Source organism: Coenobita brevimanus, chromosome 26 (genome assembly GCF_032717465.1).
Source record: "Coenobita brevimanus isolate Jiangsu-jjx chromosome 26, ASM3271746v2, whole genome shotgun sequence".
Lineage (NCBI taxonomy): Eukaryota > Metazoa > Arthropoda > Malacostraca > Decapoda > Coenobitidae > Coenobita > Coenobita brevimanus.
The window spans coordinates 32,795,588-32,819,839 of record NC_136979.1 but is presented as its reverse complement, the minus strand read 5'-3'; the positions used below and the strand labels follow the sequence as shown (position 1 = coordinate 32,819,839).

At 41.1% G+C, this 24,252-nt stretch overlaps 1 protein-coding gene across 1 annotated transcript in view; it reads right to left on the bottom strand.

The window, feature by feature from the left end:
- Positions 1-24,252, bottom strand: part of Plap (phospholipase A2 activator protein) — a 116,471-nt gene that overhangs the window by 35,951 nt on the left and 56,268 nt on the right. Inside the window, exon 4 of the mRNA XM_080268047.1 lies at positions 15,722-15,882. Within this exon, the coding sequence (XP_080124173.1) occupies positions 15,722-15,882 (161 nt within the window). The remainder of the gene's footprint in view (positions 1-15,721; positions 15,883-24,252) is intronic.

Here is a 24,252-nt window from a genome sequence, read left to right as displayed (position 1 = left end):
TCAAAAGCTGTTTCACACAGCATTTTTTTTTTTTTTTTTTTTTTTGTGCACTGAAAGTGATTCTTAGAGAAATATGGGTGATGCCAGGTGGCGATTTTTCACAAGTTTATTATTAGATATTTTTGCCTAGTTGGTACTGATGGCTTTCAAGGTTAGGCTTACTGTAGCGGCAATTTTAAGTGGCTAAACATAATTATCGGGGTCTTGGGGTATAAAACCTCCCACTTAGGTTATGTTAGGATGCACTGACGTGTCATTAGCGAGGTCCTCTATAAACAAGCTGCAGCATGCATCTAAGACAGAAATACTGACAATAACTGAACTTTATATACATATACTGTGTATATATATGTATGTATGTATATATATACATATATAAATATATATATATATATATATATATATATATATATATATATATATATATCTTATCTCATCAGCCGTTTTAGTGTCCACTGCAGGACCGGCCTATCCCGACCGAAGTGGGGACGATACAGCCAATGTATCTCTAACAAGTGGCTTAGGCTGTCGAGCAGAGATTGTATGTAGGGTGAGATGTGCTTGTAAGTGTAACTGTAGTGTTGGAATGGCTTTGGATGTGTGTGTAGTCTGTGAACCAAGTGCAATTGGCCCGCACAAGCCGACTGGGTGCAAGCATACTTTATCATATGCGACACTGGTTCAACCACAGCACCCCTTGTGTCCGCCATTGCAGTACGTGGCCAGAAGAACACTCCCAACTTTATTACCCTGGCAGGGCGCGAACCCTCACTCTTCAGTGTACGAAAACGCACACTGTACCACTGTACCACAGAGGCTCCATGTTTATATATATATATATATATATATATATATATATATATATATAAACAGTGAATTCTCAAATTTCGACGGGAATATGTACCAAAAAAACACTATGAAATTCAAAACATCGAACTGAACTTCTTATGGGAAAAATTAGTTTGGGTCTGAGGCCTCCTAACTTCACTACGTAAAACCATGATTTTTTTGCCCACACTCCCTGTAAACTTTGTGAACTATAAATATGGTTACATAACTGTAGTTCTGCACTGTATTGCCATACTGTACTGTAGTTCAGAATACAGTAAAATTTGTTACAGTTTGTCAGTATCCTGTTACAGTTTTTATTACAATAGTTACAGTACAGCACATTGTAAAGTGCTAACCTTGGGTTATGGAATATTATCACTTGGCTGGCCGGTGTTGGTGGTGTGTGGCAGGGGTGGACCACTTAGTTGAAGTAGCCTCCTCTGTGGAGGTATCAAACCCAAATTCCTCAAAATGAAAATCATCCTTTAGTATCTGGACATCTGCAGTGTCAACATCTTCCTCCTCACCCTCTTGGATGGATACATCTTGCAACACCCTAGTACTTGGCCTGAAGAAGGTGATGATCTTTGACTGTTTCTGCTTATGAAGCCCGAGAGCATCGAAATTTGCGATTTTCCATCGAAAAGTGAGGTAGGCATAGTACTCCAAAATGCATCTAAATACGAATCATCGAACTCTAAACTGTCGAAATCTGAGAATCCACTGTATATACAGTAGAACCTCTTTAATCCGGATTTCTGTTAATCCGGACAAAATTTAAAAATAATAAGCTCCAAAAATATGTTGAAAGTAATTCTAAAGTCATTTTCAGTATCGATGCGGAAAGCGATCGTCATTCGTTTAGTCTCAGATCACGCTAGGTCGCAACATGGGCGCCTGTTTAAACACACGCTAGCATTCGTTCCATCAACTAGTTCACCAATCATTTATATTTTTACGCTGTATTTCAAAGGTTAATCCTCCTTACCATGCCCCTTAATGCAAGTGTAGATTCTGTAATGAATAAAGGTGTTAAAAGGAGGAGTTTGCTTACACAAAAATGGGTCAGAATATTCTGCAGTGTTTAGTGATTACTGTAGGTTATTTTTTGTACCTAAATGTCCTTTACTTGTACATCAAACATTAGCTTCTTGCCCATATGGGAGTTATCAATATGCCAAAGATGACAATGTATTTTTTGCCTACATAAGTTTTATTTTTATTCCAAATATTACAGTTAATTAATTAATTATCTTTTTTTGCCTACACGGGCCTTAGTCACTTACTACAATTTAAAATGTTGGCTAGTTTCTTGTCATGGCCTTACCTGTAAATTATGCAATACAAAACTATCGTACATGATTAGTTTTGTTATTTTAGTACTGGTATCCTTTCATCTTTTGCAGTTACGTAGGGTTGACATATGCCACATATGTTAATAATTAACAAACATACCATATGTAGATAGAGTTTGGTATGAACTGGAGATTACCCTGATGGTCCGGACAATCTGCTAATTCGGACAACCCTTCCCCCCATATAGTCTGAATGAGAGAGGTTCTACTGTATATATATCTATCTATCTATATATATATATATATATATATATCTCCAGTACAGTACTGTATAAATGTGTGTGTGTGTATGAATATACTGTATATATATATATATATATATATATATATATATATACAGTATGACCTCACTATAACGGACTAATTGGGGCCCAAACCATTCCGAAAAATGTGAAATTCCGATAAAAGCGACATCCGGACTTCCCCCTGCTAATCCAGACTTTTTCCGATATATCAGACAAAATTCCAGATCACATGAACGGTTTTTTAACTGTTCTGACTACCATTGCAGTACTCTACTGTGTTATAACTTCACTACATGAATCAAATGGTATAATATATATAACAATACTGTACTGTACACTGAAAAAAAAGTCTTTTATCTACCTCAATATAGTGAACATAGCTGAAGTGGTCAGGCAGTCCGGACTGCTTCTGGCTTTATTGGACTTTTTCTGATACAGTACAGTAAGACCTCATTATAATGGACTAATTGGGGCCCAAGCCATTCAAAAAAAAGCGACATCCGACTTCCCCCTGCTAATCCAGACTTTTTCCGATATATCAGACATTAGTCTGGACTGCATCAATTTTTTTTAACTGTTTTCACTAATACTGCAGCACTGTACTTCACTACATTAACCCCTTAACCACAGGGCGTCACTTTCGTGACGGTTGGGAGCAAGGGATCATACCGCGGGGCGTCACTTTTGTTCATTTTTTCATTCATTCATTGCCAGATGCCATGTATCCCAAATGGGGTGGTCAAGGGCTCAGAGTTAATTGTTTTACAGGGAGGGGCGCTAATCCTCCACCAACCCCACTCGACACGTAGGGAGAACGTTATGCCAACAGCATCTGGTGTTCCCAGGCGGTCACCAATCCAAGTACTGTACTAACCAGACCCAACGTTGCTTAACTTCGCTGATCGGACAGGAAGCGGTGTACTCAACGTGGCGTCATTTTTGTGATTCTGTGTTATTTTGAATTCACCCGGGCTTTCAAGTGGTGGATGTATCATCTATCAGTACTGCCAATGTCCAACACTAGTCAGCACTCCTAATCTCATCTGTACTCCCATCCATTGTTGACAATTTAGCCATTTCACCCCGTTCTTGACTCCCCTCCCTACCTCCCCTCCATTACCCTATCCACTTGCCTGCCCGGCAGTGCTACCCTAAGTAAATCTTCCCTGGAATTTTTCACTGACTTCATCCATTGAAATAAGCCCTATGCCCTATTCTTATACCAAATAGTACATACATGAAAGAAATAAGGTAAGTGAGAGTGCCATACACCTAGAATTGGCTAATTATCACCTGACAACACCTCACATGCACTCGTTCGCTAATTTTCGCTGTTTATTTCCCTTGGAAATATTGCCATATAATCTATTTTCATAATAAAAATATATATAAGAAAGGAAGGGAGAAGCCTAAGTGATATTTACATTCACCTGGAGCTACCTAATTATTGCAGGCCACCACACTGTATTCTACGATAAGTAAATCTTCCCTGGAATTTTCCACAGATTTCATCCATTGAAATAAACCCTATGCCCTGTTCTTATACCAAATAATATATACAAAAAAGAAATAAGGTAAGTGATAGTGCCATACACCTGGAATTGGCTAATTATCACCTGACAACCTCACGCGCACTCGTTCGCTAATTTTCGCTGTTTATTTCCCCTTGAAATATGCCGTATAATCTATTTTCGTAATAAACATACATATAAGGAGGGAAGGGAGAAGCCTAAGTGATATTTACATTCACCTGGAACTACCTAATTTATTAAGTATTGTCTTGGTTTCCTGCCAATCATTACATTGATATATTAGCTGGTCTCACAAGGCTGAAGTTGGTAGTATTGCACTCACCCTAGCCAGGCAGCAGGAGGCCAACACTATCAGTTCACTGTCGTCTTTCAAGGTGAGAGTACGTCTGATTCGCTCCTGCTAACTTCCGCCGCTTTTTAGCCCCATGCAAAGGGCCCTGTGACCTTTACCCCCTACTAAACCTCGTGTGGAAAGAGGTAAAGGGCTGACAATTGATAAAGAGTGACTACGATCTTTCTATTGAGTAAAACAGTGTAAGTGGAATTGTAAATAATGTGTAAATAATGTGTAAACAGCAAGTGAAAGCAATGAATGTAAATATAAGTGAACAGTGGAAAATAGTTTTATAAGTTACTTCAAGTGACAGTGCATAACACAATGTAAATAAAATAGAAATGTAAATAATGTAAATAAAATAGAGAACGTAAATAGAATGTAAATGAGTAGTATTACAAGAATACGAGTATATACACTAGGAGTAATGAAAGTGAAAGTTTCACTCTAGCATGTATGAATACTATGAGTTATGAGAGTTAAGGTGAAAGTGACATTAACTCTCAATGCTCGTATACAGGACGAGAAAGTGAATGCTACGTATTTTACTGAAACAAATTGAATGCCTACAGTGACAATAAACTACTATTACTGAAGGAAACTTATGGATAAAGACTGTTGATATATATAAGTGTTATATAGTAATAGAAATATAAACTGTGAGTGTTTTTATGAATAATAAATAACAGAACACCAGCGGCGAACTAGCGCAAGTGGGAAGGTCATACGCTCATGTAATTTTCACTGCTTTCACAGGGTTTTATTTTTGGAGTATGGATTCCAAACTATTTGAGAATCATAGAATAGTGATTCTAGTGATAACTTCAGGCTGTGGTAATCATATTATGGGTTGTAGAGAAGTGTAAAGTGAAGACTTTGTTACCCAACTTCAGAGGTCTCCACAAGTCCTACGGTACTCGACGAAGGCTCAACAAACACCCCAGGAGAAAGCTGAAGGTATGTGCCATAAGCATATGTGATTTTAATATTCTAGGACTAACAACTGATTTTTGGCAAATATTTTTACAGAGTCTGTCAGGGCACGAATGTGCCCGCAGGAGCCGCAAGAAAAAGCAAAACAAGCCCTCGGTTAAAGGGTTAATCAAATGGTATAATACATATAATAATACAGTACTATACACCGACAAACTTGTCTTTTATTTACTTATCGTGGTGAATATAGCTGAAGTGGTGAGGCAGTCCAGACTGCTTCTGGCTTCATTGGACATTTTCCGATATATAGGAATTTAGTCCGGTAGCTCCTCGAGTCCGATAAAAGTGAATTACAGTCTACTGAAGTCCGTTATATCAATGTTTTACTGTATATAGGAATTTAGTTCAGTAGCTCCTCAAGTCCGATAAAAGCGAAATCCAGTCTACTGAAGACCGTTATGTCGAGGTTTTACCGTGTATATGCATATACAGTACATACAGTATATAAAAAAAAAGGAAAAAGGCTGTGATACTTCCATTGACCTGGAAGTAGCTAATTTATCATGTACTGTCTAGATTTCCTGCTATCCCCGCGGGAGGGGCATGGCGCTGTCCAGCCATCCCTGTGGGTGAGGGGTTAACCTCTTCGTTACCAAATTCCCCTCCCTCCCCCGCTCAGATACCCCCCCTGCCAAACCGAATTTCCCCCAGGCATGGCTCTTTTGTGGGGTAGTATTTATTTTATCATTACATCGTTTCTATTTGCTTTATATTATTTATTTTGGTATTGGTAAGTAGATATTAACCACGAGATGTGTTTATGATATGTTAAAATAATGTACATAACAATATTACATGTCTAACCAACTGATTTAGTAAACATACAATATACAGATAAATATAGTAGATAGAGATATAAATCAATGAATAGGGAGGAGAATAATGATTGTATTATTTACCTTGTAAGTATGAAGAAGATCCATGAAGAATGATGTAGGAGGCAGGCAGGTCAAACGTAGGTGGGGGTGGGGTGATGCACTTCAAGGCCAAACTGATACCAGAATCAGTATCACTTTCCCCACTACTATCGCTCACTTCACCGTCATTCTCAGGGATGTACTCCTCTTCAGAGTCGTTCACAGTTATGTCAGATTGTGTTTCGTTATCGTCAGACACTTCTAAGTCACTATGCAAGTCAGATTCATTGCCGTAAGATGCCATGGCACGGAAGTAAATCCAAAAGCACTAACACTTGTGGCTGCTTGAAAAACACTACGGCGTGCTCCCACACACTTTCCTGCGGTACCACCACTGTTGCTAAGCTAGCAACAGTCCCCTTACCATGAAGCATTATCTGGCTATATTATATCATGTATTATAGGGTATTATATATACCAAATTCAAAATACTGTATATAGAGTACAATGACCTATACAACATATCTGAGTCATTTTCATAAAACTATGTCCCAGGGCAGGGGCATGGCAGGGGAGAGCGGCATCAGTGACAAAGCTGCCATATGTCATCACACGTGGGATCACAAAGCACCCAAACCGAGGAAAAGGAAGCCCAATAGGCCCCTATAGTGATCATGAGTATCCTAGTACTCACGATCGTATTCGGTTCCGCTGCCGAAATTTTATTTTGAGTACAGGGGTATAAATTACGGAAATTCAGTAAAGAAGGGGTTAAAGATAATGCAGGATTAGGTTGGATATTGTTGAAAATAAGAGGATACTCCTGTGGAAGACTGTGTTGGGTTGACAGATGTAAGAGCTGAGTTTTAGATGCATTAAAAACAACAAGACTGCTTCTACCCCAATCAGAGAGATGAGTTAAGTCAGGAATTACATGTGCCATTGACTCATCCCTTGTTTGTTGAAGTAACTGCTGAGAGGGATGCTGCGGGAAGCAAATGGAAAGGTGAAGGGTGGAGTCATGTGTGTATGAGTGGATAGGGTTAGATGTAATGCTTAGACCACTGATGAATAAAATACACAGAGTTGATGATAGGACACAGCCCTGAGGAACACCACTATTGATAGCTCTTGGAGAAGAATGTCAGCCATCTACAACAGCTGCTATAGAATTACCAGAACGGAAGCTAGAGATGAAGGCAGAGACAGAAGGACAGTAACCATAAGGGGACAGTTTGGAAATTAAAGATTTATGGACTCCTCAATCAAAAGCCTTTGAGATGTCAATTGCAATAGCAAAGCTTTCATCAAAGTCCTGAAAGGAGCATGACCCGGAGTCTGAAAAGTAGGTCAGAATATCGCCAGTGGAGCGTCCCTGGCGGAACCCATGCTGACGATCAGAAAGAATGTTGCGATAGGAAAGATGCTTTCAAATTACTTTGTTACGAAGACTCGAAAACTTTTGAAACACAGGATGTTTAAGCTATTGGGCGATAGTTTGAGGGACAGTAATGCTCACTATTCATTGGGATTGGCTGAATGAATGCAAACTTCCAGCAAGAAGGAAAGGTACAAGTTGACAAAGATGAAAGAGTTTACCTAGGCTGATAGTAAGCACTAAAGCACAGTTCTTGAGGATAACAGGACAGCCCCCATCAGGCCCATCTGCAATGTTAGTGATGGCAGAAAATACATCAACTGAAGAAATTTCAATGTCAGCCATGAAGAAGTCTGAGGGGGGAAGTGATGGCGGAACATCACTGGAATGACTACGGGAGAACTGGAGATGAAAGTCTGTGCATAGAGTTCTGCTTTATCAGTATAAGAAATAGCTACAGAGCCATCAGAGTAGAAAAGAGGAAGGAAGGACAATGAAGCTGTTAAAGATTTTTGGCAAGGTGCCAGGAGTAGGAAGAATCTGAGTTAGAGAGTTCAGAGCAGTTAGGATGAATGAAATTGTTTTTATCAGAGCGAAGAAAAGACTTAGCATGATTTCAGGCATAAACATAAAAGAGATGAGATTCATGTGTGGGTTGGCTCCAGTACATTTTGTATGCCGTCTCCTTGCTGTGGACAGCATTAGAACATGCATGATTAAACCAAGTTTTTTTTGCATTACTCATGGGATATGAGAGAGGAAAATATGCTTCCATGCCTGAGAGAATAACCTCTGTAATGAGCAAGGCACACTCAGATGGCTCTCAGCCATGGAAGCAATAATCATTCCAGGGAAAATCAAAGAAGTACTGCCTGAGGGCCTCCCAATCAGCAGCTCCAAATTGTCACAGCCGCCGCTACCTACAGGCCTTACTGGACCGACAGGACAGGTTAAGGTGATAAGATTGTGATTGGAGGAGCCCAACAGACAGACAAGATTAACAGCGTAAGCAGAAGGATTTGTTGTAAGGAAGAGGTCAAGTATGATGGAGCTCCCTCCAAGGTGGTCAGGGATATGGGTAGGGTGCTGTACAAGCTGCTGTAGGTCATTAAGGATAGAAAAGATATAGGCCTGTTCACCAGATGCATCAATGAAATGAGAGGAAAGCCAAAGGTGGTGGTGAACATTGAAATCTCCTAGAATACAGATTCAAAGAAAGGAGAAATTGACAAGATGTGTTCCATCTTAGAAGTAAAACAGTTGAAGAATTTTCCATAGTCAGTAGAATTAGGGGATATGTAAACAGCACTGATTTATTTAGTCAGAGAATAACATGATAGCCATGGAAAGAGAGTAGAATTCAGAAGATTCAAGTCCAGGAACATAAGAGCAAGATGTTGTTGCATACATATACCCAACAGTCACCTCTGGCTTTGAAACGAGTATAGAAATAGCAGGAGGATACAGAGAAGGGTTTGCTATCAGTCGTCTCAGCCAGTTGAGTCTCAGTTAGGAAGAGAAGGTGAGGTTTAGAGGGGGAAAGTTGGTGAGCAACTGAGAGAATGCTAGAGGAAAGACTGTGAATACTGCAGAAATGAAGAAGTCAGTCAGACAGTGGTTCTAGGCATCTCTCTTAGTCGTCACAGTGAAAGAGGCAGATGGTGGGGGCTTTGATGGTCCCCCGCCACAGGGACTCCGTACCTATGTATTGAGATGCTATTTGTCGGATGCTATCTATCTATCTATCTAACTACAACCAGATGCCATACTTTCACACAGGGTGGCCTTTTGCCAACCCACTTGTTGACACACAGGGCACAAATGAGGCGCTTGGAGGGAAAACCAGGTAAGCGCCACCCCGGCCAGAAACGAGTTACATATACCACTTTATTTCCCAAATCCTCTTCTACCACTACAACAAGGGTTTAAGCGAAAAAGATGTCCCTAAGATGGTTGAAAATTACGATTTTTAAAGGGCTTTGAACGACCGTACTGCTATTGATAGCCAACTACTCCATGACATTACCATTAGGTCCATTTTGGGTTAGTATTTTCTTCTCCCAAGTACTGCATCCTTGGAATCCAACATCATGTCCAGTTTTCCTACTTGAGTTAAGGCGATTTTACCATAGTACTGTATTCATGTCAAAACACGCACTTATTGTAAGCCTCATGTATGTGAGGCTAAGAGTGAGAGGGAAAACCAGGCAAGCGCCACACAGCAGGAGGTGGCTGCAAGACGTGCCAACCGCATGGCTCGACGCATACCACCAAGCTTTTTTTTTTTGACACCACTATAAAGGCATATGTCCTTACTTACCTACTGACATATTTTCAGTCTCAATATCTTATAGCTGACCTACAATAACACATATTATGGGTAAAAGTACTGCTACTTTGTCGTTGATTGTTGTCTAACAAGAGGAGAAAGATGTTACTGAATTTATTCATTTAAAATACCATTAATTATCAGCGTCTGAGTATCATTACGGAAAAGTAGATGAATTAGGCTACATGGAAAAAAAAACAAGAGCAGAATATCTTCATTGGTTGAAAAGTTACGTCATATTTAAAGTACACAAACTTTAACAGCGTTTTTTTCTGTTTCCTTTTTTTGGCGCTTAACTGGTTTTCCCTCTAATTGCCTCAAATGTAGAGTAGGTTGGTTATATGGTGTGCTTCACCAAAAATTCCTGAACTGACTGAAAAGAATGAGTGGGGGCATTGTCATGGTGCAGCTTCAAACTTGCTGCTTTCCAAAGGTCTAGTCTCTTCCACCAAACTGCGTCACAAAGATGACGGAAAATGTTGAGGCAGTAATGTTTACTAACCCAAGGAGAGTGACCATGCTTTCATAGGTACCGGGCACCAAGCGACAATTTGGCTGAAATTTCAAGTCTTACAGAATTGAATGAAACACACATCATCGTCTTGGACATGTTCACGTGCATCCGGCAATACAGTACATACACTGTATACATATATATATATATATATATATATATATGTATAATGTATATATATACATATGACCACATAAAGTCACATGGTGGTGAGATAAAGTGACTAGAAGATGAACAGCTAGTTGCGAAAGCAACCTGTCCACCACCCGCGGTGATTGAGGTAGGTCATTGTCCGGGAAAAAATGCCTATATTTACCAAAGCATTGGCAAAAATCATGTGATTACTGTATCATCAACTCTCTCTCTCAGAAAAATGCCCTTTATCTCTCTCTCTCTCTGAGAGAGAAGGAACGGAATGGAGAATAAGAGAGAGAGGAGGGAGGGAATGGAGAATAAGAGAGAGAAGAGGGATAAAGTTTATGCCTTATCTCCTCACTCAAAGGGATGCTCCTTTGCCATTCCCGTATTTATTCTCTCTCTTTCTCTCTCAGAAAAATGCTCTTTATCTCTCTCTCTCTCCGAGAGAGAAGGGACGGAATGGAGAATAAGAGAGAGAGGAGGGAGGGAATGGAGAAAAACAGAGAGAAGAGGGACGAAGTTTATGCCTTATCTCCTCACTCAAAAGGACGCTCCTTTGCCATTCCCGTATTTATTCTCTGTCTGTCTGCCTGTCTGTCTCTCTCTCTCTCTTTCAGAAATATGCCCTTTATCTCTGTCTCTGTCTCTCTCTCTTTCTCTCTCTCTCCCTCTCTCTCTCGTGTGTGTGTGTGTGTGTGTGTGTGTGTGTGTGTGTGTGTGTGCGCAGATCCCGTTTTTCTCTCTCTCTCGTGTGTGTGTGTGTGTGTGTGTGTGCGCAGATCCCGTTTCTCTCTCTCTCTCTCTCTCTCGTGTGTGTGTGTAGATCTCCTAGCACCGGTGATCCCCCAGTGCGGGGTTGGTTGCGTCAAGGGAGGAAAATTAGTAAGCACTCCATGGTGTCCGCGTGTGCGCGTGTATTCTGAGCGTATATGGGCGGTGCATGGGTGATATCGAGAATTGCCACCTGCCCCTATTTCCCATACAAATTTCAACCACCTACGCCTTGTGGCGAGGTTTTGGTACGTCTCTGAAAGTTGCATTCATCTTAGGCCTATCACTTTCGACTCTGACAAGTCCCAAATGAGGCCTGTCGCTCTCAACGGGTTAACAGTCTGACCTGCTGGTGCATATTTGTGATGCACAACACCAAGGTAGTTGAAAAAACTGCCCACATGCAAGTGCATTTCAACGTGCTGCAGACCTGTTGTGCTTTTTTTGGGCTTGCAACCCTGCATGTGTCCAATGGGATGACTGTGCTTTGGTTTCTGAGTCATACCCATACACCCAAGCCTCAACTCCAGTGACAACAATCTTCAGATAGTCTGGATCACGATTTGCACACTCCAGCATGTCTTCAGGAATGTTCATCCAAGGCAAGACATCATGGCGAATGTGACAAAGTATCTGCAGGAGATACCGAAAACCAAATTTGAAAAATGCTCCAGGAAGTGGAAAGAATGCTGGGCTATGGGTGCCAAGTCAGGAGAGGCCTACTTTCATGGGGATTAGTGTCCTAACTCAACAGGTTAGGACTTTTTTTTTTGGAACCTAGGGTCAGATACTTTCAGAACAGACCACATATACTTGCTTAAAATGTATTTTCAGATGAGTTTAAAAATAGAAAGATTATTGCAAAATACACCTTAAACAGTGCATTCTGTGATAATTTACTCACCCACCAAAAATCTATCTATCTATCTACTGCCAGATGCCTTAATCCCGTAAGAGGTGGCCACAAACAAATTGCCTCCATGTTGCCCTGTCCCCTGCCATTTCACTGCCCTGCTCCAGATCACACACCCCTCTCTCATATACTTCTCCACTCCATCTCATCTTTGGCCTCCCCCTCCCTCCCCCCCCCCTCCATCTCACTCACACACACTCTCCATCCTCTCCAAATGGCCAAACCACCTCAACATATTTCTCATAACGCTTCCTATCACATCCACATCCACACCACAATACTCATTCACTTCCTCATTTGTGAGTCTGTCTCTATATGTGACTCCACATGCCCCTATCAAATAACTCATCCACTGCTCTCACTCTGGACTTGTGTCCCTCCAACAAGGTCCAAACTTCACTTCCATGCATTGAGTTGGTATCACAATACTATCATGCAGTAACTTTTTCACTTCCATGCTCACTTTCCTGTTCTTATCACTGCTTCAAGGAACCAGCAACCTTTCTTCCTTGCTGTACCCTTTCAAGTACTTCACTCTCTAAACTTCCATCCTTACTCATCACATTACCCAAGTACTTAACCCTTTAACCGTGGGCATTGTTTTGCCCCGACTGGCCTCTCCCGCGGAGGTTCCAGCCAAAATGTAAACGAACTTTAAACCTTTATAACTCTGCACAGAATAAATCTAGAGCGAAAAATAAGGTACCATTAGAAAGTACTAACCTTCAGCTTTGCAATGATGTAGGTTTCATGATTTCGTTGACTATCACTGGATGGGCAGTGCCATTAGAAGTGAGCGATCTAAAATCACTATTTTTCGCTCACACACCATTACCAAATGCCAACCTCATTCTGATAATAATACTATAAACATATATGAACACTACACATACGATAAACACCCACTCTGTGTTCACTGAGGCAGGTAAAAGGCACTGTAATTGCCCGCACTTCACTGCCACATCAGCGGTCTTGTAATCACTATTTTTCGCTCACACACCATTACCAAATGCCAACCTCATTCTGATAATAATACTATATACATATATGAACACTGAACATACGATAAACACCCACTCTGTGTTCACTCAGGCAGTTAAGGCACTGTAATTGCCCGCACTTCACTGCCACATCAGCGGTCTTATAACCACAATTTTTTGCTCACACACCATTACCAAATGCCAACCTCATTCTGATAATAATACTATAAACAAATATGAACACTGAACATACGATAAACACCCACTCTGTGTTCACTCAGGCAGGTAAAAGGCACTGTAATTGCCCGCACTTCACTGCCACATCAGCGGTCTTGTAATCACTATTTTTCGCTCACACACCATTACCAAATGTCAACCTCATTCTGATAATAATACTATAAACATATATGAACACTGCACATACGATAAACACCCACTCTGTGTTCACTGAGGCAGGTAAAAGGCACTGTAATTGCCCGCACTTCACTGCCACATCAGCGGTGCTGTCACTCACACAGCTGGACAGATACTGATGCGTGTTTGGTCAGGGGTGGGGTGGGGGGCCCGGGGGGTGGGAGGTGGGGGCTCGGGGGGTGGGAGGAGGGAGGTGGGGGTCGGCTGGAGTGAAAGAACTTAATAGCCACTCTCCCTCGAAACAGTTGGCGCACATAAAAAACGCGCGGTATTCAAAATATTCACAAACATTCGAGAATGACACCCGCGGTTTGGTCCAGTTTTTGCAATGTCATTCTGGGATGACACCCGCAGTTAAAGGGTTAAACGCACTCACATATTCATTTCCTCCTCATCCAACCTCACTGTATATTCACTGACTTCATTTCTCTCGAAGACCATAACTTTACTCTTCACTACATTCACCTTTAGATTCTGTTTCTTACACACACTCCCAAACTCATTCACCAAGCCTTGCAGTTCCTCTTCATCTTCACTTAACACAATATCATCTGCAAACAACTGTACAGGGAGTTTCCAAACACTGCCCTCTCTCATTAGGGCCACTCCAACATCCACTCCCCAACCTTGTGTCACTTTTATAACCCCATCCATATACAGATTGAACAACCATTGAGATATGACACATCCTTGCTTCAATCCAACCGTCAAACAGAAAAATTCACTCAGTTCACTATCCACATGCACTGAAGCCTTAGCACCCTCATACATACTCTTCACAGCATTCAACAACTTCCCATTTATATACTCCATATATTCTTAATACTTTCCACAATCCTAGTCTATCCACCCTGTCATACGCTTTCTCCAAATCCACGAAGGCCACATACAACTTCTTTCCCTTCTCTAGAAACTTTTCCACTAAAGATGTAACAATGAATCTCTGATCTACACAACCTCTTCCCTTCCTAAAACCTCCCTGTTCTTCTCCAACTAATTCCCCTGTTATTTCCCTAACTTTGTCAATAAGTATCCTACCATACACTTTTCCTATTACACTAAGAAGACAAATGCCCCTGTGATTACCACACTCTTCTTTTTCCCCTTTTCCTTTGTACAGGGGAATAATTATACCTGACTTCCAATCCTCCGGGACTCTACCTTCCTCCCAGGCCAATCTGCACATCTTCCATATCCATTCTACTACTATCTCTTCCCCATGCTTCAGCATTTCACCACACACTCCATCAACTCCTGGGGCTTTTCCCATTTTAACTTTCTTCACTGCTTCCACAACTTCCATCCTATTGATTTCTTCCCCTCTTCTCACATCCCTCCTTCTCCCGGCCATTCTCCAGCCACTTATGCTTGCATTACTTCCATTCTCTACGTTCAACAATTCCTTAAAGTGTTCTCTCCATCTGCTCATTTTTTCTCCCTTCTCCACTAGTAATCTACCATTTTCATCTTTCACTCCCCGACTAACTTCTTTAACACCCTGTCTAACTCTCTTTAACTCTTTCTAGAACATTTTCTTACATTCCCTCCACTTTACACTCATATTCCTTCCAAATTCCTCATCCACTCTCTACTTACTCTCTCTTACTACTCTTTTCACCTCTCTCTTCCTCTCTACACATAACTCTCTCTTCTGTCTCTCAACTTCTTTCACACCCCTATTTCTCATCCACTCACTATATGCTTTCTTCTTTTGTACCCCAGCCTGTCTCACCTCTTCATTCCACCATGCTGTTCCTTGCACCCCCTTTTGTCTTCTCTTCACCCTACACACCACCTCACATGCTGCCAGCAAAGCAGAGTTTCGCGAAAGATGGAGGAAAACTAATTATAAACACAATGACTACACTGTCTCGAGTGTCCTACTAACTTCTGTGGTAGGAAAATGCATGACACAAGGAAATATCATTACATTTGTATCCACTCCATCATCAAATTAATCTCAAATATTTTCAACTAAAAAAAGAAGTCAGTTCAACAACACAAACTTACCTATAACTTGAAAGATGAGTGCAGTTAATCATGACTTTTTCAGAAAAAAAAAAAAAAAAAAAAAAAAAAAAAAAAAATAATAATAATAATAAGAATAATAACAATAATAAAAAATACTGATATGTACCCATATATGAAGTTGGTGTGGCTGTAGTAAGTGGACAGAGCCTGACCCACAGTAGCCCAGAGGATGACTGTGGCATCATTGGAACAGGACAAAAATCTGTCAGCACTCAGCACTGCGAGGCCTCGCACACAATCCTTGTGTCCTGCGTATGTCTGACACTCCTGTTGACATAAGATATTGAAAAAAATGTGAACATGGCATCACCACATGTAATATTGGAAGCTCAAAATAAATGTGAAAGCTGAATTTGGAATCACCAAAAAAAAACATGATGTTAGGTCTCTTTAAATTATAGTGGAATCTCCTAAACTGCGGCTTTATGGTAATGAGCACACACCACGATATGAGAATTCCACGATTAAGAAATAACTAATCTCATGGAGAAAATTACTTATGGGTGTGTCATCTCAGAAAAGTTGTCCCACATGCCCCCAAACCTTCATCAAACTGGTCACCAGCTAGCACTAACAACCAAGAAAATAAATTGGTAAAGCATATTTAAAATGAATGAATAAAATTCTAAGCATCTTACCTGACTCTGACTAATGACATTACTTAAATGGACAGGGGAGGAGGGAAGGGTTCCAAGGCTTGAGGCGGACTACAGGCTCTCAGCATGAGGTGAGTGTGACCTCTGTGCTGTTTCCTCCTCATCAATCTCCCTCAGGAACCCCTCAAGTCCAGTGTGGAGACAATGGAAGCGGTCTCAATGTGGACCTCAGCTGCCTCCGTGTCATCATAAAAGTTGTCAATTTGGTGAATCCATATTGAAGGGCAAATTTGGCTTTCTCACTGCTGTCAATCCTCCTTATTACATCTAACTTTTAGATTAAGTTAATACGAGCTTCTTCTTCCCCTTCCTCAAAGACGTAGTAGGCTCAGGAGGGTTATGATCTGCCATGGTAACACTGGGCTGGCAGAGGAAGCATAGGGGGGAATAAAAATCCTCTCATAAACCACACAGGAACCACATGTTAACATCAAAGAGGAGACAATGCACTGAGCTGAGTGCCAGGGCGTCAAGCATGCACTTCCTTTATGCCTGGCATGGGAGGGACGTGCTATGATTGGCTAAGAATAAGTGCTATGCTTGAATATGATTGAGTTAGTAATTGCCATGCTTGACTACGACTGGTATCCGCCTGGCTAGACGTGCAAACTTGAGGTAATGGTGGTGCATATTACACAGGGCATCAGAAAAATGTCACTTTTAACCCGAGGCGTCCCGTCAACGTATGGGCACATCGCAACGTTTTGTCAAAGCTAGTCCCATTGACGTAGCAGTATGTTGTGAAATTGCAAGGTTCATAATTTCCACAATTTTCAATTTTCATGTGTGATTTTTGGTACGTACATACGGGACACCTTCCTCTACAAGATGCCAGGCAGGGACAATACCTTACCCCATATGACCCCCCCCCCACCGTGCACGCCGCCACTGTCTCGGCAATTCACCTGTTATCAGTAACCTGTCCAATAAAGACATTCAGGCCCAGAGTGAATTCCCAATCAATGACAATGTGGAGGACAAAGTTTACGTAGCATTAGAGGAAGAAACAGTCAGAAATGATGATCAGGTAATGTCGCCAGAAAAGGTCAGGTATGTTGGTGTGTTAGTGAGTGAAACAATGCTCATATTGCCTATATTACTGTGTGAAAACCAACATACTCTCGTACTACATAAATTCATACCAAATAAATAAATAAATACCATTTATGAGTGATGTGGAATAGTTACCCTCCAATAGAACTCATTTTCTTTGAAGCCAGCCTGATAGAAAACCCAGTAAGGTAACGAGTACTGTTACCTGTATCGAGTATTTTAAACCTCAGGTGAGCGATTTCTCTATGAATTTTCGATGTTTCTCACAAAAAAAAAAAAAAAAAAAAAAAAAAAAAAAAAAAATCCAAAATTGGTCGGGATTAGGGGGGAGTCAGTGGTGGAAAATCGGTCGGGACGTGACAGTTTAAGGCTGCATCCACAAATTTTGTACAATTTTCACAATGTTCTGATATTGAAAGTTTTTGCATGATTAGCTATTTTGAATTGTGGGATTTAGGATTTTCCACTGTACCTCAGCTTAATTCTTTTATTCTGAGTATGTACACTTATTAACCCTTTAACCGCGGGCTTGTTTTGCTTTATCTTGCGGCTCCCCCAGGCATATTCGCACTTCGATAGACTCTCTAAAAATATTTGCCAAAAATCAGTTATTAGTCCTAGAATATTAAAATCATATATGCTTATGGCACATACCTTCAGCTTTCTCCTGGGGTGTTTGTTGAGCCTTTGTCGAGTATCATAGGACTTGTGGAGACCTCTGAAGTTGGGTAACAAAGTTTCCACTTTACACTTCCCGACACCCCATAATATGATTACCACAGTCTGATATTATCACTAGAAACACTATTCTATGATTCTCAAATAGTTTGGAATCCATACTCAAAAAAAAACACTGTGTAAGCAATGAAAATTACGAGGGCGTATGACCTTCCCACTTGCGCTAGTTCGCTGCTGGTGTTCTGTCATTGATTATTCATAAAAACACTCACAGTTTATATTTCTATTACTATATAACACTTATATATATCGACAGTCTTTATCCATAAGTTTCCTTCAGTAATAGTAGTTTATTGTCACTGTAGGCATTCAATTTCTTTCAGTAAAATACGTAGCATTCACTTTCTCGTCCTGTATACTGTACTAGCATTGAGAGTGAATGTCACTTTCACCTTCATTACTCCTAGGGTATATACTCGTATTCTTATAATACTACTCATTTACATTTCTATTTACGTTCTCTATTTTATTTACGTTATTTACATTTCTATATTATTTACACTGTGTTATGCAATGTCACTTGAAGTAACTTATAAAACTATTTTCCACTCTTCACTTATATTTACATTCATTGCTTTCACTTGCTGTTTACACATTATTTACAATTCCACTTGCACTGTTTTACTCAATAGAAAGATCATAGTCACTCTTTTATCAAGTGTCAGCCCTTTACCTCTTTCCACATGAGGTTTAGTAGGGGGTAAAGGTCACAGGGCCCTTTGCATGGGGCTGAAAATCGGCGGAAGTTAGCAGGAGCTAATCAGACATACCTTCACCTTGAAAGACGACAGTGAACTGATAGTGGTGGCCTCCTGCCACCTGGCTTGGGTGAGTGCAATACTACCAACTTTAGCCTTGTGAGACCTGCTAATATATAGCAATGAAATGATTGGCAGGAAACCAAGACAATACATAATAAATTAGGTAGTTCCATCCATGTGAATGTAAATATCACTTAGGCTTCTCCCTTCCCTCCTTATGTGTATATTTATTACAAAAACAGATTATACAGCATATTTCAAGGGGAAATAAACAGCGAAAATTAGCGAACGAGTGCACGTGAGGTGTTGTCAGGTGATAATTAGCCAATTCCAGGTGTATGGCACTATCATTTACCTTATTTCTTTTTTGTATATATTATTTGGTATAAGAATAGGGCATATTTCAATGGGTGAAATCAGTGGAAAATTCCAGGGAAGATTTACTTAGCGTAGAATACAGTGTGGTGGCCTGCAATAATCAGGTAGTTCCAGGTGAATGTAAATATCACTTAGACTTCTCCCTTCCTTTCTTATATATATTTTTATTACGAAAATAGATTATACAGCATATTTCAAGGGGAAATAAACAGCGAAAATTAGCGAACGAATGCATGTGAGGTGTTGTCAGGTGATAATTAGCCAATTCTAGGTGTAAGGCACTCTCACTTACCTTATTTCTTTCTTGTATATATTATTTGGTATAAGAATAGGGCATAGGGCTTATTTCAATGGATGAAATCAGTGAAAAATTCCAGGGAAGATTTACTTAGCGTAGCACGGCCGGGCAGGTGAGAGGATAGGGTAATGGAAGGGAGGTAGGGAGGGGAGTCAAGAACGGGGAGAAATGGCTAAATTGTCAACAATGGATGGGAGTACAGATGAGATTAGGAGTGCTGACTAGTGTTGGACATAGGCAGTACTGATAGATGATACAAGCCACCACTTGAAAGCCAGGGTGAATTCAAAATAACACAGAATCACAAAAGTGAAGCCCCGCGGTATGATCCCTTGCTCCCAAGCGTCATGAAAGTGACGCCCCACGATTAAGGAGTTAATTACTGTATTCTCATAACCATCTAACGAAAGAACAAATAAGACATCCTGTAGTGGAAGACATTAATGAATTTCAAGTCTTACTCTTCTCATAGTACACAAGCTCTACTCCACTGAAACACCACCTTCCAATAATGTATGATGTTTAAACTAAATATCAAATATATACGAAATATACAGGCACACATCGATTAACGATACCTCTAGATGCAATACCCCGGAATAGTGATGGGGGTAGAAATACAGTACCACCCTACCCCACCAATCGTATGCCTACCCCGAGTTTTGCAATGGGTTTTGATTTATTTAAAACTGATTTTGATGATACTGTATTTTCGGTCCAAAGTTTGTGTTTACATTTATATATATACTGTTTTTCAACCCAGATTAAAGTATTTCGGTCATACATGGAGTGAACATTGTCATTTGGGGTACGGATTTTTGTCCAATTTATGAGGTACAAAAAAGTGTAGACAACTAGGCGACTCAAAGAAAATTTTGTGTCTGACCATTGAATATCTAACAAATCATGGAATAAACAATAATACTGTATTTTTAAATACATATTAATAATTAAGAAAGCCCTAAGAGTAAATATTTCATGCACTGATGAAAACTGTGACATAAATAAATCATGTGTTTACATTCAGGGTGTTCAAGGAAAAACTATCTATCTATCTATCTATTGCCAGACGCCTCAATCCCGTTTGGGGTGGTCACAAACAAATCGCCTCCAAGTCGCCCTGTCCCCCGCCATTTCACTGCCCTGCTCCCAACTCACACCCCCCTCTCTCATATACCTCTCCACCCCATCCCTCCATCTCATCCTCGGCCTCCTCCTCCCTCTTCCCCCCATCCACCTCACTCACATACACTCTCTTTGTCAGTGTTTCACCCTCCATCCTCTCCACATGGCCAAACCACCTCAGTGTGTTCCTCATAACGCTTCCTATCACATCCACATCCACACCACAACACTCCTTTATATCCTCATTCGTCAGCCTGTCTCTCCATGTGACTCCACAGGCTCCTCTTAAATAACTCATTTCCACTGCTCTCACTCTTGACTTGAGTCCTTCCAACAACGTCCAAGCTTCACTTCTGTACGTTAGAGTTGGTATCACAATACTGTCATGTAGTAACTTTTTCACTTCCATGCTCACTTCCCTGTTTCTTATCACTGCTTTCAAAGAACCAGCAACATTTCTTCCCTGCTGTACCTTTTCAAGCACTTCACCCTCCAAACCACCATCCTTACTCATCACACTACCCAAGTACTTAAACGTACTCACTTTTCCAATTCCTCACCATCCAACCTCGCTGTACATTCACTGACTTCACCTCTCTCAAAGACCATAACTTGACTCTTCCCTACATTCACCTTTCGATTCCATTTCTTACACACTCTCCCAAATTCATCCAGCAAGCCTTGCAGCTCCCCTTCGTCTTCACTCAACAACACAGTATCATCTGCAAACAACAGTACAGGGAGTTTCCAAACACTATCCTCTCTCACCAGGGCCACTCCAACATCCACTACCCTACCTTGTACCTCTTTTATTACCCCATCCATGTACAGATTGAACAACCATGGAGACATGACACATCCCTGTTTCAACCCAACTATCAAAGAGAAAAATTCACTTAGTTCACCATCCACACGCACTGCAGCCTTTGCACCATCGTACATACTCTTCACAGCATTCAACAACTTCCCATCTACTCCATATATTCTTAACACTTTCCACAATCCTTGTCTATCCACCCTGTCATATCTATCTATCTATCTATTGCCAGACGCCTCAATCCCGTTTGGGGTGGCCACAAACAAATCACCTCCAAGTCGCCCTGTCCCCCGCCATTTCACTGCCCTGCTCCCAACTCACACCCCCCTCTCTCATATACCTCTCCACCCCATCCCTCCATCTCATCCTCGGCCTCCCCCTCCCTCTTCCCCCCTCCACCTCACTCATATACACTCTCTTCATCAGTCTTTCACCCTCCATCCTCTCCACATGGCCAAACCACCTCAGTATATTCCTCATAACGCTTCCTATCACATCCACATCCACACCACAACACTCCTTTATATCCTCATTCGTCAGCCTGTCTCTCCATGTGACTCCACAGGCTCCTCTTAAATAACTCATTTCCACTGCTCTCACTCTTGACTTGTGTCCTTCCAACAACGTCCAAGCTTCACTTCCGTACGTTAGAGTTGGTATCACAATACTGTCATGTAGTAACTTTTTCACTTCCATGCTCACTTCCCTGTTTCTTATCACTGCTTTCAATGAACGAGCAACATTTCTTCCCTGCTGTACCCTTTCAAGCACTTCACCCTCCAAATCTCCATCCTTACTCATCACACTACCCAAGTACTGTACTTAAACGTACTCACATTTTCCAATTCCTCACCATCCAACCTCGCTGTACATTCACTGACTTCACCTCTCTCAAAGACCATCACTTTACTCTTCCCTACATTCACCTTTAGATTCCATTTCTTACACACTCTCTCAAACTCATCCAGCAAGCCTTGCAGCTCCCCTTCGTCTTCACTCAACAACACAGTATCATCTGCAAACAACAGTAGAGGGAGTTTCCAAACACTATCCTCTCTCACCAGGGCCACTCCAACATCCACTACCCTACTTTGTACCTCTTTTAATACCCCATCCATGTACAGATTGAACAACCATGGAGACATGACACATCCCTGTTTCAAACCAACTATCAAAGAGAAAAATTCACTTAGTTCACCATCCACACGCACTGCAGCCTTTGCACCATCGTACATACTCTTCACAGCATTCAACAACTTCCCATCTACTCCATATATTCTTAACACTTTCCACAATCCTTGTCTATCCACCCTGTCATATGCTTTCTCCAAATCCATGAAAGCCACATACAACTTCTTTCCCTTCTCTAGAAACTTTTCCACTAAAGATCTAAGAATGAATATCTGATCTACACAACCTCTTCCCTTCCTAAAGCCTCCCTGTTCTTCTCCAACTAATTTCTCTGTTCTTTCTCTAACTCTGTCAATAAGTATCCTACCATACACTTTTCCTATTATACTAAGAAGACAAATGCCCCTATGATTACCACACACTTCGTTTTCCCCTTTCCCTTTGTACAAGGGAATAATTATACCTGACTTCCAATCCTCCGGGACTCTACCTTCCTCCCAGGCCAATCTGCACATCTTCCATATCCATTCTACTACTATCTCTCCCCCATGCTTCAGCATTTCACCACACACTCCATCAATTCCTGGGGCTTTCTCCGATTTAACTTTCTTCATTGCTTCCACAACTTCTATCCTACTGATTTCTTCCTGTCTTCTCACCTCCCTCCTTCTCCCAGCCATTCCCCAACCACTTATATTCGCATTACTTCCATCCTATATGTTCAACAATTCCTTAAAGTGTTCTCTCCATCTGCTCACTTTTTCTCCCTTCTCCACTAATAATCTACCATTTTTATCTTTCACTCCCCTGCTAACTTCACTTCCACCCTGTCTTACTCTTTTCACCTCTTTCCAGAACATTTTCTTACAGTCCCTCCAATTTACACTCAAATTCCTTCCAAATTCCTCATCCACTCTCTTCTTACTCTCTCTTACTAATCTTTTCACCTCTCTCTTTCTTTCTGCATATAACTCTCTCTTCTGCCTCTCAACTTCTTCCACGCCCCTATTTCTCATCCAATCATTGTATGCTTTCTTCTTCTGTGCCACAGTCTGTCTCACCTCTTCAGTCCACCACGCTGTTCCTTGCACCCCCCTCCGTCTTCTCTTCGTTTCACACACCACATCACATGCTGCACATATTTCTTCTGTAAATATCCTACACACACCTTCCACGTCTCCCATCTGCTCCAATTCATATTTGCCCAATCATTCCTCCACTTCTCTCTTATACTCTGCCTTTTTCTCATCCTCTTGTAACCTTTCCACTCTCCTTGCAACTATTCCTTCGTCTCGTCTTTCCCCTCTTCTATTCCTCCATCTTACTTGAATCCTAATTCTGGCCACCACCAAGTAGTGGTCAGAAAGTCCACTCCCCCAACCTCTATAGGCTCTTGCATCAATTACACATCTTCGCATCCTTTCATCCACACACACATAATCAATCATTGCCTTCCTTTAATTCAGTTCACCACCCACCCTTCTCATCACTCGCCATGTATACCTGTGGATCATTTTATGCCTGAAGAGGGTATTGGCTATCACCAACCCCCTCCCAGCACAAATGTCCACTAACACATTGCCATTCTCATCTATCTCAGCAGGCACACCCCACTCACCAACTATTCCATCCACATTCACATTCCCAACTTTACCATTCATATCACCGATCAAAAACACT